The 22727-nt window shown below is 35.4% G+C and overlaps 1 protein-coding gene across 2 annotated transcripts in view; it reads right to left on the bottom strand.

Annotated features, from left to right (window-relative positions):
• Positions 1–22727, bottom strand: part of LOC115441363 (LIM/homeobox protein Lhx1) — a 71475-nt gene that overhangs the window by 2419 nt on the left and 46329 nt on the right. For both annotated transcript variants that reach the window (XM_030166129.2, XM_030166130.2), the window contains exon 6: positions 27–285. In XM_030166129.2, the coding sequence (XP_030021989.1) occupies positions 27–285 (259 nt within the window). The remainder of the gene's footprint in view (positions 1–26; positions 286–22727) is intronic.

Below are 22727 nucleotides of genomic sequence, written 5' to 3'. Positions count from 1 at the left end.
TTATTCAACATAAAGGTAAAACATACCTGGTTGATTAAACGGCATGGCCGGCGGTGGATGGAAGAATGGCGCGTCATGGTGGAACGGCGGGCCATAGCCAAACTCGAACTTGCCATCTGCTGTCGCAAAGTAAGGAAACCCCGGCGGCCCCTCCTCGAGCCCGCCTGGTGACAGGTTCATGGGGAACCCCCGCATCTTGCGTGAAGAGCCAAAGAATGGACCCCGGCCCATTGATGTCAGCTGCTTTAGACGTCGCTCCTTTGACCTTTTGTTTTGGAACCAGACCTGTTGGTAGAAAGATATTGTTATCGAAATGTGATAAGTGATTTGTTTTTAAGAATGAGTTCTTTAAGGGAAAACAGTATTTAAACATGAAGTATTATATTTATGGAGATTTATTACAATATAAAGGTTTATTTATGTTATTTCATCCTACGAAAATATTAAATGTGATTCATTATAACTTTAAATGTGACCTAGTTTTACCAAAATGTACCAACCCACAAGTTATGTCAAGAATTAATTATTAATAGTTAAAACGCAATTAATCCAACATTGATACTCTACTGTTGAGCAAAACACGCCAAGATCTACAATTTATTTTATACATAAAAAAATCCAGTTGTAACAAATTACAATCCACTAATGTTATTTAAACAACATTTTGGCATAATACGATCCTACTCATGTAAAAATATTTATAAAATATGTAGTACTAATAATGTGACCACAATGTTAAACGTTATAAACTCCAATATTATGTACACCACTGTCTTTTGCGGTTACAACTTATTTATTTGATAAATAGATTGTTATTCATGAATTTTACTTTTAAATTCACTTTATGATTTTTTATGTTTAAGGCAGATCAATTATTTTCTATAGATTGAGGTACAAGGGTTAACCTTATAATATGGATTTAGTTAATGCGAATATCGCAGTAGCTTAGCAATTAATAGTTATCTATAAATTGTAGCAATTAAATCCTTCAATCATCGACGATCGAATCGATTGTACGCCTAAAATCGATAGAAGCAGAATTAACCGTTTTTTGTGTTCCATTTTCAAAATCCTTATCCGAGCACAAGCCGAAAGATCGTGCGAGTGCGATCGTTGCGCGTTCACGGCGAGTTAGCGGGTCGCGTGCTCGCCGCGCGTCTAATCTTTAACTTGTATAACGGGCGTACTGGCTGTCTCGTGTAAAGTGGCCATTATATTCGCTCCGCATACGAGTAAATATCGTACATGAAACTGGAGTGACACTGACATGGTTTTGAGAGAGCGAAGGTCGTGGACCACAAGGCTGTTCAGATTGGAATCGATCGTAATGGTAAATAATATCAGTAAAATAAGTATACTTGAATTCATGCCTTTGCTTCCAAAGAGACAGGACTTGCCCCTGGTATCTACGAGCTATCTCCCTGGTAGAGATGTTTCATGCACGCAATGTAATGGGAGAGCCATCGCCTTGTACACAAATTTCAATATCTAGCAACTTCGTGTAGATAACGAATCAAATTATTCACATTAGTTTTAATGGTCTGAACTAAACTTTGACTTCAAAATAATTATACAATACGCGAGTCCAAGATAATAACCAAAGTAGTGAAGTAAATTTCAAATGACTTTTTATAAAAACAAAAAAAAAATATTCTGAAAATGATGAACACACTGAACGATGCTATAATTTACCACTCAAGAAAATATACATAAGTTAGTCTTGATATTGACAACTGGCATTAACCCCACGCATTAAAATCATCGTTGTTTAAAGCAATAAAAACCTAGCTGTAATTTATCTAATATTAAATTTTTCTCGCTCTTGATAACAATAGTAGATACCAGAAAAAGCATGAATAGCAACGATAATTATTTCGAAGAACTATCAACACATCCTCCTTTCGTTAATTTGTAGCACGTCAGTCACGGCCCGTGTTTAAACTGTTAAAGCTAACGAGTCACGCGCTCTACAAGCAATTAAAACCCGATTTGTTTACATAAAAATTACAATTAGATGATATCGCTCAAGCGGAAAGTTGCGTAAGATGTTTCTAGATAAGGTTGATTGTTGCGATCTTGATGGTTACGAATTTGCCTGTCTTATTTCGTTTTCGCGTTTCAATTGGCTGTCACTGTGTCGACCGAACTGTCATCACGCTGTGTTCCAAATTCAAAAATATGAGTAGTTCGTGCGATGTCATAATCTCGTTGTTAGAATACAACTCGTCAAATATAGAGTTGCAACTCAATCTAATCATCATACATATTTAATCCGGATAAACATTTTGGTACTTGAAATAAAAATACGTAATGCAGTTGTTTTTTTTTATGTCAAATGTCTTCACGTATAAGCAAATGGTGTACGATTGAGTTCCTATATTCATATCAAAATGTTAGAAAATAAATTAATTATGTCAATATATTTAAAGGTCATTTAAAAAAGTAACTTTGTTATCTTATACTATGCGTGATATATTTTAAATAGAATTGTAAAAAATATACTTAATTTAACTCTATTATGGAACAAAAATTGCATATATTAGCGAAGATGAGTTATTAATAATCTACATAAACATCACCAAAACATCTCAATTAGTGATTATAAAGCATTAAAATTTATAGTTTTGATAATTATAATGACGTGTGTAAATCTTCGGAAACGATTGGCCGAAAAAGAAACTGATTAGCTTCACAATATTTAATTATGTACCGAATATTTTCATTCCCATAATATCCTCATATAAAGATGCATTTAAATTAATTACCCACTAAAAACTATCTAGTAATAAATGCCCAATTTAGAATCACTCCAAGTGACATTAGACTCCATTAGCGTCTTATTATTCATTAGCTTCTATCCAGAACATTCTACCAAAAGCAAATTCAAATGTAGAACCCAACACCGCAAATAGAATACACATTTCAAATCCAAAATTTACGTAATACTGATGGTAAAAAATGTAAAGTAGAAAACAAGAGTGTTATTGTAAAGCGCACGCGTGCAGATCCCGCTGCGCCGTGCCTTTGAGCTCGCCGACTCCTGCCTACGCGCCATTTGCACACAACTAGTGTCAAGAACAAGCTTAGGCCTAAAAGTACATAAATTGAACATACCGGTCCTGACTGTTGTTTTCGAATACTATTTTAAAACATGGTTGCATAGACATATATGTACTACGTACTAGGCGTTCCGAACATTCCGAGCATTCACTGTGTTCAACTGAATTGAACTGCAATCCATACAACTACCTATATGGTGTCAATATTGACAGTTTATGCTTGTGTACGGATCGGCGCTCATAATATTAGAACTCGACTCTAGGTGTAAACCTGAATATAAATAAAATATATTAGTCAAATAAGTAAAATTATCTGTTGTTTAAATGACTAAATAGGTTATAATAGTGACGTTTTGGCTGCCATTTTAGTTTATATGGACGTTCGTGTCTATAGAATATACGTCAATGCATAGGTGCATTTGTAATACAGTCTACATAACTGTAGTTAAATAGTTTATGTGAGTGATTAGCAAACCGAAATTTCGGCACGCGAGGCCGAAACACAGCACTATAAACCTGTAGACGCACCGATATTAATTTGTATTGCGTAATTATTGATTAACGACTATTTTTGATCGAAACGGATATCGTGTTTTAGTGTCATCTGTCAATTAAATTATAAAGGCCATCTATGAATATAGATTAGTTTCCTTATTGCCTTAGATGTGAATTCTGCATGATTTATTATAGGCCTATAAAGAGCAAGAAGTGACCGTGAGGCGATGAACAATACCTATTTTGATTTGAGAAGGGTTTTAAGCATTTTTACTCTATTAATTACCCTATTTGATGACAAGCTTTAGGGATCTAGACATAATGGGACGGATATAAGCTTGGAGAAGCGCGGGAGCATTTATTGCGTTTCTGCCTAACCCTACGCGGATAAAAGCGTGATTTTATTAAGTATCTAAATTTAAGAGTATATATAGACGTAATTCCACTAATTATAAGTCTGATTATTTTTAACACATTTGATATTTTATTGACAGAAAGGCATAAATCGTAACCGATTTGTCGTATATGTTCATAACATCGAGCCTCTAAGCACATAAACAATCCTATAAGAAACAATTAAGTAAAATAATACAATATTAAATCACAGAGATAATAGTTACATTAAATGTCAATGGTAGTAGAAAGCTTTTATAAAGCTGCATCCACTTTCATACGAGCTTTCACTCGGTAGCATCCATGATTTACTGTTTATTGCGGCTATATCGTTAAATTGATTATTATACACTAAGCATATAGGTAGTTAAGGGCTGTCCTATTCTTAGAATATACTAAAACTTCCTAAAAAGTAAGTTTGAATGTTTGTTAAAAGTAAACATAGTAACCGCTGAACAGATTTGGATGAAATTTGCCACACGGATAGACCACGTCTTGGAACAACATATAGGCGTTTTATCCCGATCATTTGGTCCCGTGGAAAATATTTGAATTTCGAATTTGTTGGTGTAGTACAGATGGCGCTATGGTTCATTATAGTGATTTATGGATTTTGTAACGGGAATGGCTCTTCCATAGGCAAGCAACACCTAGTATAGAATTTTTATTCAAAGATCTATAGCAAAAGATTTTTAATATATTACAGAATTACTAAGACTAAAATGTACATGTTTGATATACAAGGCAGTGAATTAAGGTCTAATCCAAAGCCGAGTTTAGATTGATGAATCAGACGGGTTGACTTCTGAATGTAAATATTTTGAATTTGCCAAAGAACAACATATTTAAAAAAATCTTATTAAAAAGATGAAAGAACAAAAATAAACCATTCCCTTTGTAAATTTCTTGTCCCTACAATATTACAAGTGTTAACCCTGCATCGAAAGTCGTATAAATGTGATAATTAGAATGTCTTTATTGTATTAGGAAGTAAATAATAAATCTTGAAGCGGATGCCTGATTGGTACAAACGAGCTTTATTTTTATGCTGATTTGGACGAGTTATAAAGATTATTTTTCGACTGATTAAAATGATTATGATGATTGTATAGAATAATTACTTTGATATTTATTATGACACGTCATCGGGAGATCTTTCAGCAAAATAAATTGTTAACAATTTTAGTCTCCCTACTAAAGAGTTAGTAAGTAAGTAAGTCCAATATCTAAGTAGCACACTGGATAATATATTCATGTACAACTACCAATTAATTTAAAAGGAACTTAAAAAAATACAATCTTCTTTTAATGCTAATTGTATGATTAAAGAAAATAACAAACCTTAGCTACACATAGGGTAGTTAACTACTTATTTTTAATAAATTTATCATAAACGTATGTCATCCATCATCTAACGGATAAAAAATTTTCTAAATCGGCGCAATAATATGTAAGTTGTAAAGGTTATAAATTTGATGGAAGGGCTAGCTGTCAAATAACAGTAATAGCAAACCGTGACGTACCCATGTCACTGGCCATAACACTGCCTGCGTGAGAAAGAGATAGCGCGATGATTCCACCATGCCCCAACTTTTGCTCACAATATTTCAAACATGATATTCTATCAATTGTGGAGTGCAATAAATTAAAATTGCAATGAATAAAATTTATTATTCAACCAATTTAGATACTGATTTAAAAAAAATATTTTTCGTATTATTTTCTGTTCCATTAAATAACGTACAAAATGAAACATAGGAAACTACCCTATTCGTATGTCATATATGTCGTCGTTATTAGGGCTCACAATTTTCTCTAACCTCTCTTATTCTGTGAACCTACCTCGGTAAGTATCAATGGCTACGTTAACCGCTATAATACATTTACCGTTGTCTCATGTAAGTTTCTAATTTCCATAGAATATCTTTGCACGTCCATATCTCGTTGGCAATGCTAAAACTTTCCACTATACATCGCTAGTTTATGGATTCGCCGATTGTCATAAATGAACAGGTATAGTAGAAATGTACAAGCTCTTTCGTTTATAGTGTAAAATATTTTAATGGAATGTAGCGGATGTTTGATTGAAGTTAGCGTTGAAGTTATGAAAACATTTTACTCGTGTTGCATGCAAATTTCGTCATATCTCCATTTTTTTACGGGTACATCAAAATGAACTGGACCTGATAGTAAGCGGAGTGGAGTCTAGATACAATGTCGACTGACGAGTGATCGCAAGTCGACACAAGCATGCCGGTCTGTTTAAACCGGATATTTTAAATTATCGAATCACTGACTCATTATTAACCTATAGATACTGCAAATATTACTACATACATAATATTTATTACAGCCAAACCTAGATGGTGTAATTAGAAGTTTAAGTCAAAATACATTCCACAGCGAATATAAATCGCACTTTGCGACTTACGAATTCTGCGTAACATTTTCTCAAGTCGTAAAACATCATTCTAGTTTTTAAGTCAGACGTGACATTCAAATAACAATAAATAACGTTCGACGTTTCGCAGCAGTAGTCAAAACACTGGGGTAGCCTTGGGACAGTCACTAATTTTAGATAGGTACAATCGACAACAGAAACTAAGATTCAGATAATTGCATTGTTGGGTAAATTATTTCAGCCATTGATTTACAAAAACTATCTTCATAGTGGTAATATTTATTTCACGTAATTTTTTGCCTTAGAGTTTTCGTTGTTTCTAATTGCATTTAATAGTATCGTCTCGTAGCAGTCGAGAAAGTGAAATTATCAATTATGTTTTACTAAAATAACTATTATAATGATATACATGAAAGCGGCATGGATTTATGCAATACCAGGACCACAGACAAACTGCTGCCTACCAGGAGTTGAGCACTCTTTTAACCTTCATTTAAAAGACAGGTTATAGCACTCTGGGAACACTATGTTAGAACAATATCTAATATTGCCAACTATTCGATTTAATTATTTATTAAAAAAAAGATAGGTATATCTACGATATTCAGTTCAAGTTGCCCAAACCTGCAATTTGTTGTACCCGAGTGTACTATCGTGTTGTAACGTATCAAATTGACCTGTTCCGTTAGTTAATGTTGAAGCTTATAGTTATTATTTTTATTACTTAATCGTTCTAATAGATCAAACCGACGAAAATATTAACAAAAAATTGTAAACATTATACAGCGGCCATTAAGTTCGTCTTGATTCATTATTATTTTATTGAGCGCCTCTGTGACGTGTTTATGTAACAGTAGTTGTTCTTAAAAAATAAAATAATTAGTGCCAAGTGTTTCATTAATATCGTGCGTTGATCGTTTAACTTTTTAATAATGAATGTTATTTCTGAAATATTCAGAACTGATCTAAGAAATAGAACATCACTAATTTTTAAGACTTAAATAAGATAAATTATTATCGGTTTAGCAGATATATAGCCCCAAAACCTTTCAATTAAATATGAAAACACCATAATGAAATAAATCTCAAAGTTTATCATCAATTTTGCGTGGTGTAACGTTTTGACTGCCTCGGTGGCGTAGTTGTATTGCCGTCGGTATCATGTCCGGTACAATAGCGCTCTGAGGTCCTGGGTTCGAATCCCGGGTCAGGCAAAGTGATATTTGGGTTTTTCTGCTCAGTATCAGCCCGGAGTCTGGAATTTGTGCCCGATATGGCGATAGGCTCGCCCCCTATCACATCATGGGACGGAACATATTTGGCGAAAAGTGGGTGCCCTAGTTGCGCCTCTGCATACCCCTTCGGGGATAAATGCGTGATGTTATGTATGTATGTTTATGTAACGTTTTGAAAAATAGCTTTTTTCGTATATGTATCTTAAAAATGAACAAACGAGCACTGATAATTAAGAATATCTTCAGCAATCCATATCAATATTTAAAACCAAAATTGACGTACAAAAATTGTCTGGCACCGAAGCCAAGTGCCTTTATTATTGACAAAAACGGACATAAACTTTTTAACCAGATAACATATGTAAAGACATGACCAAAAAAACAATATTTAGGAGATTAGTCCAACAAAAGCACTAAATTTTGTGATGTACGCGCTGACGACGCTGCGGAGCACAGCGCGCGGCACACAGCGGGGCGTCCGGGGAACACGGCGCGCGGTGTTAAACACTATATTTCATAACTCCACCGCTGCGAGGGTCCATTCTCTTACCGTACTCTCGCGCCTCGCACAATCGTAAAATCACAGTATTAACTACCAGGGAAACAAGCGAGTACAAAGGTCTAACGATAATGCGCGTGCGATCAGATCGCGGCAATCAAGCAGGCGCCATACTTATTACGAGCCACATTTAAAATTTACTGCAAAGGCTGTCAATAGATTTGTACTCGAGCGCCTAACATGGAACGTTAACTTCGTAAAGTTCTGCTGTTCATCTTCATTTAAGTTTAAACAAATGTCAGTCTATATTTTGTTATCGAGACGTTTTATACGGGTATAATAATTAGTACAGTAACATAAATGCTTTACTTGATTGAATTACTTAACTACGCACGAGCAAAACCATCAAAGGTCTATTTTATCATAAAAGTATATCCGTAAATATTATTTATTAAAATGTGTTCTCGGCGGGTGAAACTAGATGCGGAATCACCCCGGCCGGCGGCTCTGTATAAAGAGATGATTAATAAGAGATCGTCATGGCATTGTTCTGTTCATCCTCAATATAAATAATGCGGGTCTGAACGCCTACCTGCGTCCGCGGCGCCCCCTAGCGCTAATGAGTCGACAGTACACGAGCGAAAAGTAAAACACGCGCGACCGCATTCTAACAATTTGAGCAACCTTCACGCGATAATCGCAACCGTTCAATTTCCAAGTCAGATTTTAGTACTTGAATAGTTTGTGCTCACGTCATCCTCGATAATAAGACAAGTAATTCGATGTTGACTAACCTCCGCGGTACCAATCTCGGAGGTTTCCATTTAGCAAACACTCGGAGAACGCAGTCAATCTAGGTTCTCGGTTGAGACTTGCGACACGCCGCCGCAATGCCTGCCTAGAATCGGATGTGTAATCTAGCTACTAAGGTGAACTAGTAATTTGGGCTTAGAGCGTTGAGAGCGGCGCCGCGGGCGGTCGACTCCCTATAGGGAGCTACACAATCTACCTAACAATAACGTCCACGTAGCAAGCAGTTGGGCTCACCGCGTCTTTTTTTTAATTTTTCGTTACGCTATAAACTTTATTGTGTCATGCACCATGTGGACGCGAATTTAGGCACCCTCGCACTCGACGCACTTGCTGAATATTGATGACGGCGGTTCAAAAATGGCCTTAAATTACTGTGTAATTCATGTTACCAGCAAAAATATTACAATGGTAATTCAATAAGCGGTTTTATAAGTACTGCGAGTGGCGCATTTGCCAATAAAAATGTCGGAAGCGTGCGACATGGAACAAACAAACACAGACGTTGGAAATTCGAAAAAGGAACAATAAAAACAACATGGCGTCTGAGAAGAGACGACCACACTGCGTGCGCACCTCATGCGCCATCTACAACCAATTGGCGTGGCGTCGGGAGAGGTAAAAGTAAATTGTTTCCACGCAAAACGGAACAACGCGACCGCGACACTGCGGCTCACTGGTGAATACTGCACGGCGACACACCGACGATCCCGCCAAGTGAATGAAAATTATTTTTAACGAATTCATTAAAAAATAATACGATGTTTTCATAGCTGAAAAAATATAGCATCTTGACCCACTCAAGGAATGCTTTCTCCCTATTTATTTTTTTTAACTTAAACATTTATAACAATTTGACACTTATGATCAAAACTCGTTTGAAATGTAGAAACCTCAAAACAAATATTTCTAAAGTCTAAAAATACCCTTCAATATTCAATACCGACATGTTTTCAGAAACATAAATTATTGTCAACATAAAAATCTCGTAATACGTCAATCATTCCCGCCAACCCGTGTCCCGCGCCATATTTGTCAAACATTAAAAAAAATACAAAAAGCATGTTCTCCGTGCACTCAGCTAAATTTACCGTGAGCCAGCCCGTTTTCGATGTTTCCAATTTGTGACTTGTCTTATTGTAGTTAATTACTTTGTCGGCACGACGGTGCTACTTCTTTTTTAATCTATATTCGTGTTTTGTAAGCTTGTTTAATCGTTTCTATGATCGCTGTGATAATTCAATGATAGACAAGTTTATACGAATTATTTTTTAATACAAAAATATAGCGGTTATAAAATAAATGAATATACTCAGGTCTAATATTATGTCCATTCATGGTATTTAGTACATTATATTTATTATTTACATAATATCAATATGAGTAGTAAGTAGAATAATGCTGTATTTGTTTATTTTATCACGGCTGAAAAGAAGTTTCCTAGTAAAATGGCACGTGATCATTTATGATTAAGTATTACTGTAAGTGTATTAACGTTACATAAAACTTTTTAATAAAATCAGTTTCTGAACAAGTACGAAGAAAAGACATAAAACATTGAATATTTTAATGCACATAAATACACGTTCCATTTCACCTACTAACAAGATTCCATTTTAAATGTACGATAACTCAGTAATGTCGTTCCACCAATCAACGCGCAGGATTCATAAATCGAACGCTTATCAGTTCCCTTGCTGATAACGCACCGTCCTACTATTGGTCACGGTTTTCGGTACGAGGACTCTTTATCTTAGTACGTTTTATTGACGTGAAGCTTTTACTTTTTACGATCTGTGATAACGTATCGGTGTTTACGCGTTTGCGTAGTTACAATACAATGTTTGGTACCTAACAGGTTTATGGGTTAACATACTTTGTTTAAAAATATAACTACCTACACACATTACGTATCAGTTATGTAAATTACATAAAACCAAATTCAAATCCATCATAAAAATACAACTAGAATGTATATTTCAAGGTATTTTGGATAAAGAACAAGAGCTACATAATATCGAATTTCAAAATCAATTCTATCTTTTACTTTAAATAAATTCATTTGAATTCCGAACACACGTATACAAACGTACGATAATGTCTGCCAAATTGGTGTATTAGTGGTACGAATATCAAAACAGTGTTTCTTTAAATTACTGCACAAGAAAATGTTATGTAAATCATATCCACAACCGCAGTTGGAGTATTAGCAAATAGAGATCGTGAGTAATTGAGACTGTACGTGCAATCATTTGTATCCGCGTTCGGATGTTGCTGCAAAATAAACACGGCTTCTTGCGTTATTTCTCATTTGTAAGTTTGCGTTTTGTGTTTTAAATAATAGATGGCATTGCGTACAAATATCTGATAACGTAGCAGTCTTTGTAAACCATGTCGGTCTACAGTCAAATACCAAAATAGTTTCAAAAAGTTCATGCGAATTTAATGCGGCTACTTGGGACTATTGGTTAAGGTAACCCAACGATAATAGTGTAAAAAAAAACCTACGATAATTAAAACTATTAAAAACCAATTCCTCCTATTGCAACAACTTATACTCAGGTTGACTCTACGTAAATTTTACATCACCTAATATTTAACCAGCTAATACCATCTCACTTATTCACTCCTTCACCGAGGACATATATAATCCCCTATACAATACTCACAAACTTCTTAGAGACATGGACACCGTGGTATTCACACCACCTGACATGCGGAATAGAGACAGCAGGAAGCGACTGAGGTCGGTAGGAGAGCGTCACAACGCGGAATCACAGCGGCCTTCGATCCGCAGACCGTGACCGCACCATTGTCCGAGCCGACGTTGCGCCAAAACATTTTATGCAATTAAACACGCCACAACGGTTTTTGTGAAATTAGGAAACCGGGGAAAGCATCTTTACTTCAATAATCTGTTTGAAACTGAGTCTGATCTATCGACATCTTGGCAGAATTATAAGCATACAGTAAAATCAACGGTGTAGTTTCCTTCAGACGCAATTATATTCTAATTATTTCTATAAAAAGTAGAATCCATTCACAAACATCAGTAAATATGAAAAAACCGTTACCGTAGATACTATGGTCCGTGAAACTAAATAATTATCCAAAAAATCAAAGCAGAACTGCTTTTCATAACAAATAAATTAAATAGCATCACAACTCCCGCATCGATATTGATATTGTCACGTCACTAGTGGCGCAGAGCGTAAAAAGCGGGTACGTGGCTCGTAGCAGCTGGGAAATGGGCTGAAATGGTCAATAACCTTTATATTATAAAGATCCTACGGTATGGATCTTTACAGTCTACACAAAAACTATATCAATATTGGTGGTAAAAAATAAATTCAGGGCTATTGATTATTTGGTCGCATCTAAGTATGCTTGTCAAGGTAAGGAAAAAAACTGTACAAAGACTTAATCTCAATGAATATCTACTTATTTCGTTGAAGAACATTCAAACTTTACAAATCGTATATTTAAAAATATAGCTAATTGCGTTGGCGCACCCACAAAGAAAAAACAATGTAGACAGATTTATCAGTGTCACGACACAAGATGAGCTCTACATTTTCCATATGCACAGAAAAATGTGTCAAAATAAATTAGTTTAGTAGAGCTAACAGGTCTACGTAATATTTTTTATTTATTTTCCGACGTATTTTAAATTACTTTTATGTCAATACTACTGGTGTGACATTAGAAGTCATGAGAACAGAGAAAAGTCATAAGTTTTGCATCTAAAGATTCTTAAGACTTTAAAACCCGGCTAGGAAACCTAAATACATATTTAAATGCAACACATATAGTGGATAATGTTGGCACAAAGATCCAATAATTAGTTTTGTATATTCATGTAGTGGCAACGAGCGTTGAATTAATAAATCAACGTAGTACGATGATCGATGGTCCGTGGGCGCCATTTTGTACCTCAGATGGACAGGGCTGCTTGTTTTGTATTGATTATATTTAAAATACATATACAGGTGTATATCAAGGCTAGTGACTGCAACCGTTCCTTTAAACATAGAGATTGAAGATCAGTACTTTGAAGCTATGCACATGATGTTTTTTACATTGAGCTGTAAATTAAAACGCGTAGTGAACTCAGTCAATAACCGGATTTTCACATATAATGCATGTTGAAAGAGCGCAAGTCCGCGTCGTCGGTGCATACAAGTATATCGTGTGCATAGGACCTTAGTTATTGAAATTACCATCCTGAGATAAAACTCTATATGTACAATTCATAATTATACTTTAAGTTTCTAGAAACAGTTTTTAACTAGAACCAGAATTAATTACCAAGTATAACGCAGTGTGTGTTTAATAACCTCTTTGGTGTAAAAAGGAGAGAACTTGTTCAATAAAGGTATATTTACATGTCATTCCTATTAGAAATAAACATGACCATTATAGTCAATTATGGTATTCTCTTAGAAAAAAAAACATAATATGCACCATAAAACCATTTATCTGCAATTATATTAATATATTTATAAGTATCTATTAAACCTCAAAAGGAGAGAGGGCCTATCAGGTGTCGGCATGTTAAGCCGATAAAATGCTAGATTATATGGTAATGACTTTATCTAGGCATAGATATTATACACCTCTGGGAAAGTGCGAATACTTGAAATAAAATCTTGTACAGGGTCATTTTGATATTACGGTAATAAATGACACCTCGTTTTTACTTTTGCTTAACATTGTGCCAAAAATCATCCATGAATAAAAAATATTTTCGTCAATAATGCCAGTTTTACTTTTCTAATTTTTTTATAATTGTCTAGTTTAGTGCGAATATGGCATGTGCGTGAGTGTATTTCTGAATAAAGTGTGATGTTGCCGCTCGGAAGTATTGTCTTAGAGTAGTGGCACTAGGGCGCGTATTTCTTTTTTTTTATTATGATATTTATTTTGTTCGATTCTTTGATTCTACGTCTACAGTTCGAGTAACTTATTGTAAATTATTCTTCAAATCAAATTAAAATATTTTATTGTGTACTAGCTTTTGCTCGCAGCTTCACTCGCGTGAAATAGATTTTTCAGAATAAATATCAGCTTATGTCCTTCCCAGGGTCTTAAACTATATCCACGCCAAATTAGTTCGGTAATTTTTGAGTTTGCCGCATTCAGACACACAAACGCGGCTGGAGATTGAGATTTATATTATGTAAGGATTTGTACTAGTCTACTAATAACCTTGCTTTACGATACTATAGGGAATCGGCGGAGTCTTCTGAGGGCCTAGGTGCAGAAAATCAAGAATTTATCTAATTACAGTAATAAAAATACTTATACGATATAAAACTCTTAAAAAATAATAGTGACAGCCCTACACGCCTATAAGCAAATTGAGACGTGTTTGATGTTCTTTTTGGTATGTTATTGATACGCGGCTATAAATCATGTGTCAATTTATAATTCACTGATATTTTGATATTCAGTTATTAGACATTATTGCGTTACAAGGGTCATAAACTTTTTAATTTACGCATTCCATATTTAGAAAGTTTCCTACCTCTGAAATTAGCAGTCAAAAAACTTAATTTTAAAGTCTATGAAGCCTCATGAAACACGTAAATAGTATAAAGAGAAAAAATTTAATAAACCTTGTTACAAAAACACTCCGAATTGCTACAAGAAACAGATTGAGTGATGGCCAGCCTAGGGCGATCAGAACATTAAGCCCTACGCAATATTAATGTGCCACATTCTCACTCGGAGCAATAAAATAAATGATGTCATTTTTTGTCCGCACGGGGTGCCCTTTTGTCCCAGTGTGCACGCCGCGTCGGCAACTTTGCCTCTCTTTGTCCACCGCCGCACAGTGTGCCCGCGGGACGTCTTTTAGACAAAAGGTTTTTGGCGCCGCTCTCCAAATTTTTTTCATAATATTTCTGCAAAACTATATGTGTATTATAAGACGCGGCTTTTTGTCATAATTAATAATTTATTGCTTTCGTCATAGCCCTTTGTGGTGCCGCACCTGCCATTCGTTGCAAGGTGCTTCTGTCTTCGTGATAATAAATCATATCAATTGTTCAAGAAATTCCTACACAGAAGTTTTAACGTTATTCAAAATCGATCCATATCGTTTTGTCTTATAATAAAAAAGTTTTTTGGAAGAAGCATTCGTATGAAACTTTAAAAATTCAAAAACTTTTTTCTAAATCACATCGATTTTCGCACAATTTTTTTCTTCCACGATTTTTATTTAAATTTGTAAAGTACATTTTTATCGCGAATTTAAAAGATTCAACATAAAAATCCACATTTAACAATACCAATGGGTTAAGCAATGCATAAATGAGGTCAGAGAATTTTTACAGAACGGAAAAAATCCCTCCGAGTAGTTTCACCGAGTAATCGACCATAACACCGCGGCCGCGAGATGGGGCCGAGACATTTCATGGTGTTTATGCACAATAAGCACAGTGAACGTCATCTTTTGATGCAAATCCCGCCACGGGCAGCGCGGCTGGCATTTTTACGACAATTGACACGATATAACGCTGTAAAACAACTATTTTATTGTGTACCACACCGTTGTTTTAATATTATGTGAATTAAAAATTAAAATTTACGTTGTGCCGTCCCTGATTTAGAGGCGCTGTTGAGTGGGATTTTATAATTTGTCGTGACACGTTTTTGTAGTACCTACATGTGCTCTTTAATTTTTGTAAACGACTAAATTCAATACGATTTGTACCTGGTTTCGTCAATTGAAATTCCCAATACATCTAAAATATCTATGTAATGAACTTCGAAAACATGACTCAAAAAAAATCACATTACATTCCTCTTGTATGTGGATCATGTAAAGCCCTTTCTTCGTATAAATTATAGACAACAGGACGAATTAAAAAAGTCCGAACAATCTGTCGTAAAACCCGTCCCGATGCTCGGTCCACGCCGGCTGTAAAGATGCGGTCACAAGCTTTTACCCGTTTGGCCCATAACTCGTGCAAGTTATAGTATTTGGGTCAGTTCAAAGTGGCCGACGCACATTAAAACATGAGATATGCTCGTGCGACCGCCGATGTACGGCTCATTCAACTCTTGATTTCGACACTGACGTTTACTCGGCTCTCGTCTTAATTGACCAGAGCAATATTTTTAAAAAACTACCAAAAGCTTACCTACGTCGGTGTTGTAATTTGAAATTTTATTTAAATAACAACGACACTGCATCGAGATCATTTGGTTGTGTATTAAAAATTAACTGAGCGTTGATTTTCTTTTTCACTGACCACAGACAACGCGACGGCGATGGCGACAGCTAATGACCATAGACAAGAGCGAGCATTAAGCCGCCCGTGGTCCGTACTCCGTGCACATGACGGACACATTAATCAGGGCACGTCACCGCGGTAGCCGGTGCCGCTACTCGGTGGTGACATAATAACATGTTCACCACTCCGCTGACAAACAGTTTTTATAAGAGCGCTATCAATCAACCGACGATGCTTCCGTGTGGGAATTACCTAATTTCTCAACATAACACTAGCACTGTCCGCTGAGGAAAACATCAAACCGCAGATTTACGACTATTTTTCTGATACTAAGCCATTAATTATGATTAACTTTCTAATCTTAATGATCATAAATTATACGAATATATTCGAGTAAATTTTATTCTTACGTAAACTTTATCGTGTGAATATGTAAATGTGACATTTCAAAAGTGACAGATAGGCAATTTTTAATTAACACGTCTTCGTCGATACAGATGACATAAAAATTTTACTATCAGTCGTAATAGATACGTATGGATAAAAAATGTTGCGGCGAGGTTATCGGGGGCAAATAATTGTCTTGCCGAACAGTAATTAACGATGATTGATGATCTTGAGCATTATAAATGCTAATACAGTAAGTTTCTTCGTGTAATAAGTAATTTGTAAAATGTAACCACGAACCGACGACATTTGTTCGATGTAAATAATTGTGAATTAATTCGTTTATTAATTTATATACCGTGTGGCAAGTCGGCGTCGCGTAGCCAGTGCGTGGACTGTCGATTCGTGTGTGGTCGGCTTTGTAATGCGAAATGTCATCGTACGCGTTTTGGCGCGCAGTGAGTAATGGTTGGTTCGCGTTATGATTGATCGATGTTAAATGTTTGTGCAAAAATTGCGCTACAGCAGTGTCCGAAATGAGATGAGCTTTGTTTGTAGCTCGCACCTCTTTTAAAGAGTAGATATATACATAAGTACATAGTACAGTTTGAAACCACGAGCGTCGTAAATCGATAGTCCTAAGTAAAGTCTCCGATAAACTTTAGCTTACCTTTTGCGAACTTAACCTCTTGCGAATTAACCATCCACGGTGACATAATGTTTAATACAGTCTCTATAAACTACGAGAATACCTAAAAACATTTCAACTGTTGCTCATTAACAAAATAATAAATCTAAAAAAGTATCCTAGAATGTTAAGTACTAACTAAATATAATAATACAGAAAAAAAGAAACAAACTATCATATTGTGTTGAAGCATACATATAAACAGCAATGTCTTATTATTAAACTTTCAGTACCAGTCCAATACAATTATTTTATAAAATTATCACACAATAAAATATTTTCCGCGACGCGACAACCGCAGTTAGACGCTAACTACACGAGCTGTCAAAATAAAATATGAGCCAATAAGGGCTCGTCGCGCGTCGACAGGGCCGTCACGCCGGAGATTCTGAGATATATGAACTTATTAAAATATCTAACTTCGTTTTTTTCTCGTTTCGCGCTCGGGTGACACTGACAACTAAGGTACTTCGGTTGTGTTTATTTTCTGATCTTCCTGCATTCCCCGGCGACGGGTACGTGGTTGTAGTAATGAGAATATCGTGTGCGTATGTTGTATGATTAACTTTAGTCAGTATAAAATGGCGTAAGGTAGCTTGTAGATAAGATATATTATATCAAACTGTAATGAAAACCCACAGCCATTAATTGTTCTTTTGAAAAAATAACAGTAACTTTGATTGCGTCTGTTTTTCAAGTTACTCGTAATATCGGATGAAAAGAATCTAGAAAATACCACCGCATCAAATTGTGAATAACATAACACAAAAAACACCACATTATACAAACAACGAGTGCAATCTCTTAAGACCGGCATTAAAAATACTTTTTAAATCGGTTAAAACCGGATTAACTTTCGAAAAGAGCCATCTTGTTGAGTATTTTGTAAAATTTCACACAGCGGGTTCGCTAATCCACATAAAAACGGCCCTGGCGTCGTGAAATTTGTAATTTTAAACTAGACGATATACAAATTGCAATAAAACACCGTGATGAATCGATTACATAGGCGAAAACTACGATGCGCGGTGTCATCAAAGAATTTCACACGCACCGGCGTTAACTAGCTAAATCCGGAATTATGAAACAAAAACTCCATTTTACAGTTATGCGCTGACACATGTGCGTGGAACATTTGACACGCGCGATCTGCCGCCGCTTGACGGATGGCAGAGAAAAAATGTTTACGAGCCCACTTAACATACTCGACATTGTTTGTGGAAAACACTTTGATTGCTTGTGTCAATATTTGTAACAGATGTTGAGGTTGTTTATTTGCTTAGTTCTATTAATGAATTTTAATTTTAACGTAGCACATTAGATAACATTTGGTTTGATTCATATAAATAGGCTATTGGATTGCTTATAAATTTGATTTCTTCATTTTATCGTGTTTAAAGTTTATAACATGACGGTCATTAGATAACCACCTTTTGGATTACAGGGTTTTAGTCGTATGTCGTACAGGGGCCTTATTCTCTATCCCGCACGTTATTTTGACAGTGCATAACAAGCACGGAACACAACGCATCATGTTTAGGACTATAGAAATTTGGCTTACAGAATACCATTCCACGCACATTTCTCGAAGATAACATGACACGGCCGCGTTACGCGTTTACACTATCATACAGAATAAGGGCCCAGTTTCGTGAGTCAATAGGGTAAACCACCAGTACGTCTGATAGTTAGCTAATATTAAAGATGAAAATCACAAACTAATACAATGACGTAAATAAATAAAATTACGAGGCTCCAAAAACTGTAAAAAAATTGCTCATGTTTTTTCCAGAATACCGTTTAACGTCATGGTTGTTTTTCACAGCAGTATAAATACTTTTAAAAAGTTAACTAAGTGCCTAGGTGTCTAATGGGCAAGTATGACACTTTGAGATATGTACTCCAGACTCTTTTACTTGAATGATGATTATGGCTCAGTGTTTTCCTATTTTAATTACTTTGAACATTTATAATCTTTGACATAGTATATTATGAACATCAGACAATTACTGCGCATTGTAAAATATAAGCCCGCCACGAGAAACGACTAATAGTTTCTTTATCATTACAAATGAAGCCGATAAATTCTTTATTGATACTTTACCTAATAGAACCGCTTAGCAGTTGCTTCATCGACAAGTCCGCGTTACGTTTACAAACAGTACCAGACGTTCGTAAAAACGTAAACGTTGTTTTTTACGTTCGGAAACCGAGTGCAACAAAAACTGAAACAAAGAGGAAGCAGCGCAAAAAGCGTGACGGACAGACGGACGGATCTTTTGACAGACATCTGCTGCGGTGTGGAGAATCGCGTATCCATGTGTTCGGTGGTGGTTCTGGAGTTTGCATTCAAGGTGTGGCTTGATTAGATAGACTGCATGCAGTTTGTTTTTTATTTGTAATATGGCCAGCTATAGCTGATACTGGCTGATCACAATGATTCATCAGTATTAAGTATCATGACTTAGTAAAAAAAACCAAATGCGTATACAAGTTATCACTGTTAGTTTACTGTCAAAAAAATAAACAAAACAATTTCCTTACAATTCCAGCAATACAAAATAAATCCACGTGAAAATCCATGATTAATAGAAAGGCCAGGCGGGTTTAATTAGTACATTTGTCACGTCGCCACGCGGACGCGGCCATCAATTCGCGACTCTCAAGCACAGGCCATTTACAACTGACAGGACAACTGAAGAACCGTATCTAGGGGTAGGAAGAGCCACCATAGGCGGCAAGAGTAGATAAGTTTGCGTCATAGGGGTAATACAGAGGCGGAAACTCGGAACTTCGCGCGAATCGGTTAGATTTTAAGATAAGGTTGAATCGCAAGTTTTATGACTCCCCTGAAAAATTCTAAATCCGGCCCTCGTGGAACTCTGTGCGTGATGTATGAATGTTTTGTGTAAATCAATTTTACGGCGAGCGTGCCAGCACATATTTTTTTTGACATGTACAATTTTTTTGTATAGTAACAATAAAATAAATGCTTAGGCGCCGACCAATCAAGTGCGCCCATTTTCAATTATTCATAGTTTTTACGCAATTTCAGACGGTGAATCATAGTGTAAGGTTTTTAATATTCGTCTGCCTATGTAATGTCATGAGTCGGCATTTACCTATTTTTACATTTATTTCAGATTCCGTATAAAAATCGGGAAAACTTAATTTAAAGAATGTAGTTTCTTTACCAAAAAGCTGATTATTATATCAAACAATTTGAAAGTTAAAGAAACAAAGCACTAATTTAAAGTTATCATTAATAAGGCTTAATTCTTTTATGTAATAATGAGATCATTACATGAAATAAGTAGGATATTTATATACAATATTTTAGATTGAACTAAAAATAAACAGTAAATACCTCGACCAATTGTTTAGAATATCGTCAAAACAATGAAAAACAACTATATTACTTAACTAATCGATAATAAAACACGAAACTATTTGACGCGATGTCTCACTTCAAAGAGCAGTCACGCTTTCAGATCTATGTTTATTCAATCAACTGTCATATAAAACTAGTGGACAGATTAAAACCAATTAGGTCATTTAAACCTCGAAGAAGCCTATTTATACGTATTACATTATTTTTCTCATGATTTGCCTCTCATTGGGGATAGTTTAATATCGCGTAAATGACAAAAACGTCACAATTAAAATTGATACTGATACGAAACTTTTGATTAATAATATATATAAAAATTAATCCCTATTTCCCTTGGTCACGCCATCACGCATGAACGGCTGGACTGAATTCACTATTTTTTTTTGTTGTGTTTGTTATTGTCAGGAGAAAGTTCTTATGAAAGAAAAAATTTAAAAAATTGCGCGGAAAATTAGAAAATTTAAGAAAACTTAACTAAAATATTTATTTTATATAACTGTCAATAATGTTTAAAATAACTGTCAGCGTTTGATAGAATGCGCGCTGCAATTTCAAAGTTAAGACGGGACAACGTCTGTCGGGTCAGCTAGTTTTATATAATGATGTCTTATGTTTACGCGAATGTTAGACATTATAAAACTATTTTCGTATTTTGTCGCATAATTATAATCATAATTATAATTTACTTCCGTCAGTCGACACTCCTCCTCGTGACCACGAAGACTGCAACGTTTTCGAAACGTCGGGAGAAAATTATAAAATAAAAGCCGCGATAAAATTCGTAAAATAGTTTTTTATTGTAATAATTCTATATTTTTTATGTCACGTGATATTGCACTTCCCCGACGCTGTCCATCGTAGTGCGTATGCGCTCATAAAGCTCACGCATACTTTATGCGAATAGGGAAAGTAGTGGGGCGCGTCTTAGTGCATGAAATTCATATGAATTCTAAACCTATGATATTAACTTAAGCTCTCGTGAAACTCAAATCTCCATATACTGCGAATAGCGGTGTTTTACACAATTTATTTTCTGTTGTATAATATATTATGTTACAGCAGTAGGCTACTTTTTACCTTGAGTACTGATTTATACACGGGCGGATCAGCGCATAACTAATCTGTTATATATACCTACATATTATACACGCTTTATGGTATGGTTATATCGCGTGGCTTACATCACGATTTTGCTATAAATGTATTCGCGAAGGTGTCGTCAGTCTCTCATTTACTATTGTGAAGTCATAGTTACGAAATATCGTTCTTCTACATAGTAGATAATCTGTACCTAGTTTTGTCTATAACTACTGTTAAAATCGGAATATTATGAAAAACTAAGTTTGTTACTTTATCAGTAACAATCAATGAGATCCAGGGTCTGATCCGAAGGATTAGGAATCCGAATTAAGTTTTTAATTCGAAAAACATACGAGAGCTGTTCGCGATTAGAGTTTATGCGTGATATGGCGATAGAATACCTCCCTGTTACATGATAGGGTGGAAATAATGCTTAACTATGTATTTACACTCCAGGATAAAGAAAAAACTAAACAAACTTTTTAACTTGTAATAAGGACGAAATTTGTACACGAAAAAGTGGAGGAAATATAACCAAAACACAAGCTATGCATTCGATGACTCCTTCGAACAAGGAAGAATTACGTTTACACTAACATCAAATTCGATTTAATAACATTTCAGAGAAACCAACAGGACTTATGCCAAATAAAAAAACAATAAGAGCATCACGCTTACTCCAACACTCGAGTAATACGACGAAATCGAATACAAAAACCAAAATCATAACATTAAAACTGATTTTTCAAACGGATTTGGCATAAGCATTATTCAATATATCAGCGGCTATTGTCCGAAACATGAATTGACAAATGGTCGAATCCACTCACCGTTCTACAAAGCGAATTCATTTCATACTTTATTTGATGTCAAACGAAAGCTTATAAAACATTACTATTGTGAAATAATTATCAAATAAGTTCTGGTAAATGCAATAAAGTTGGCCACGGTCGTATTAATATTTCCCAAAATGGCGTTTTTGCTTGTATTGAGACCCAGCGGGTAATGCGGGAACAATCGAGACGGGCTTTCGCTTTGGGATGGTTGA

Source organism: Manduca sexta, chromosome 9, assembly GCF_014839805.1.
Source record: "Manduca sexta isolate Smith_Timp_Sample1 chromosome 9, JHU_Msex_v1.0, whole genome shotgun sequence".
Lineage (NCBI taxonomy): Eukaryota > Metazoa > Arthropoda > Insecta > Lepidoptera > Sphingidae > Manduca > Manduca sexta.
Note: the sequence above shows the minus strand (reverse complement) of the source record. Positions and strands in the feature narration are given on the sequence as shown.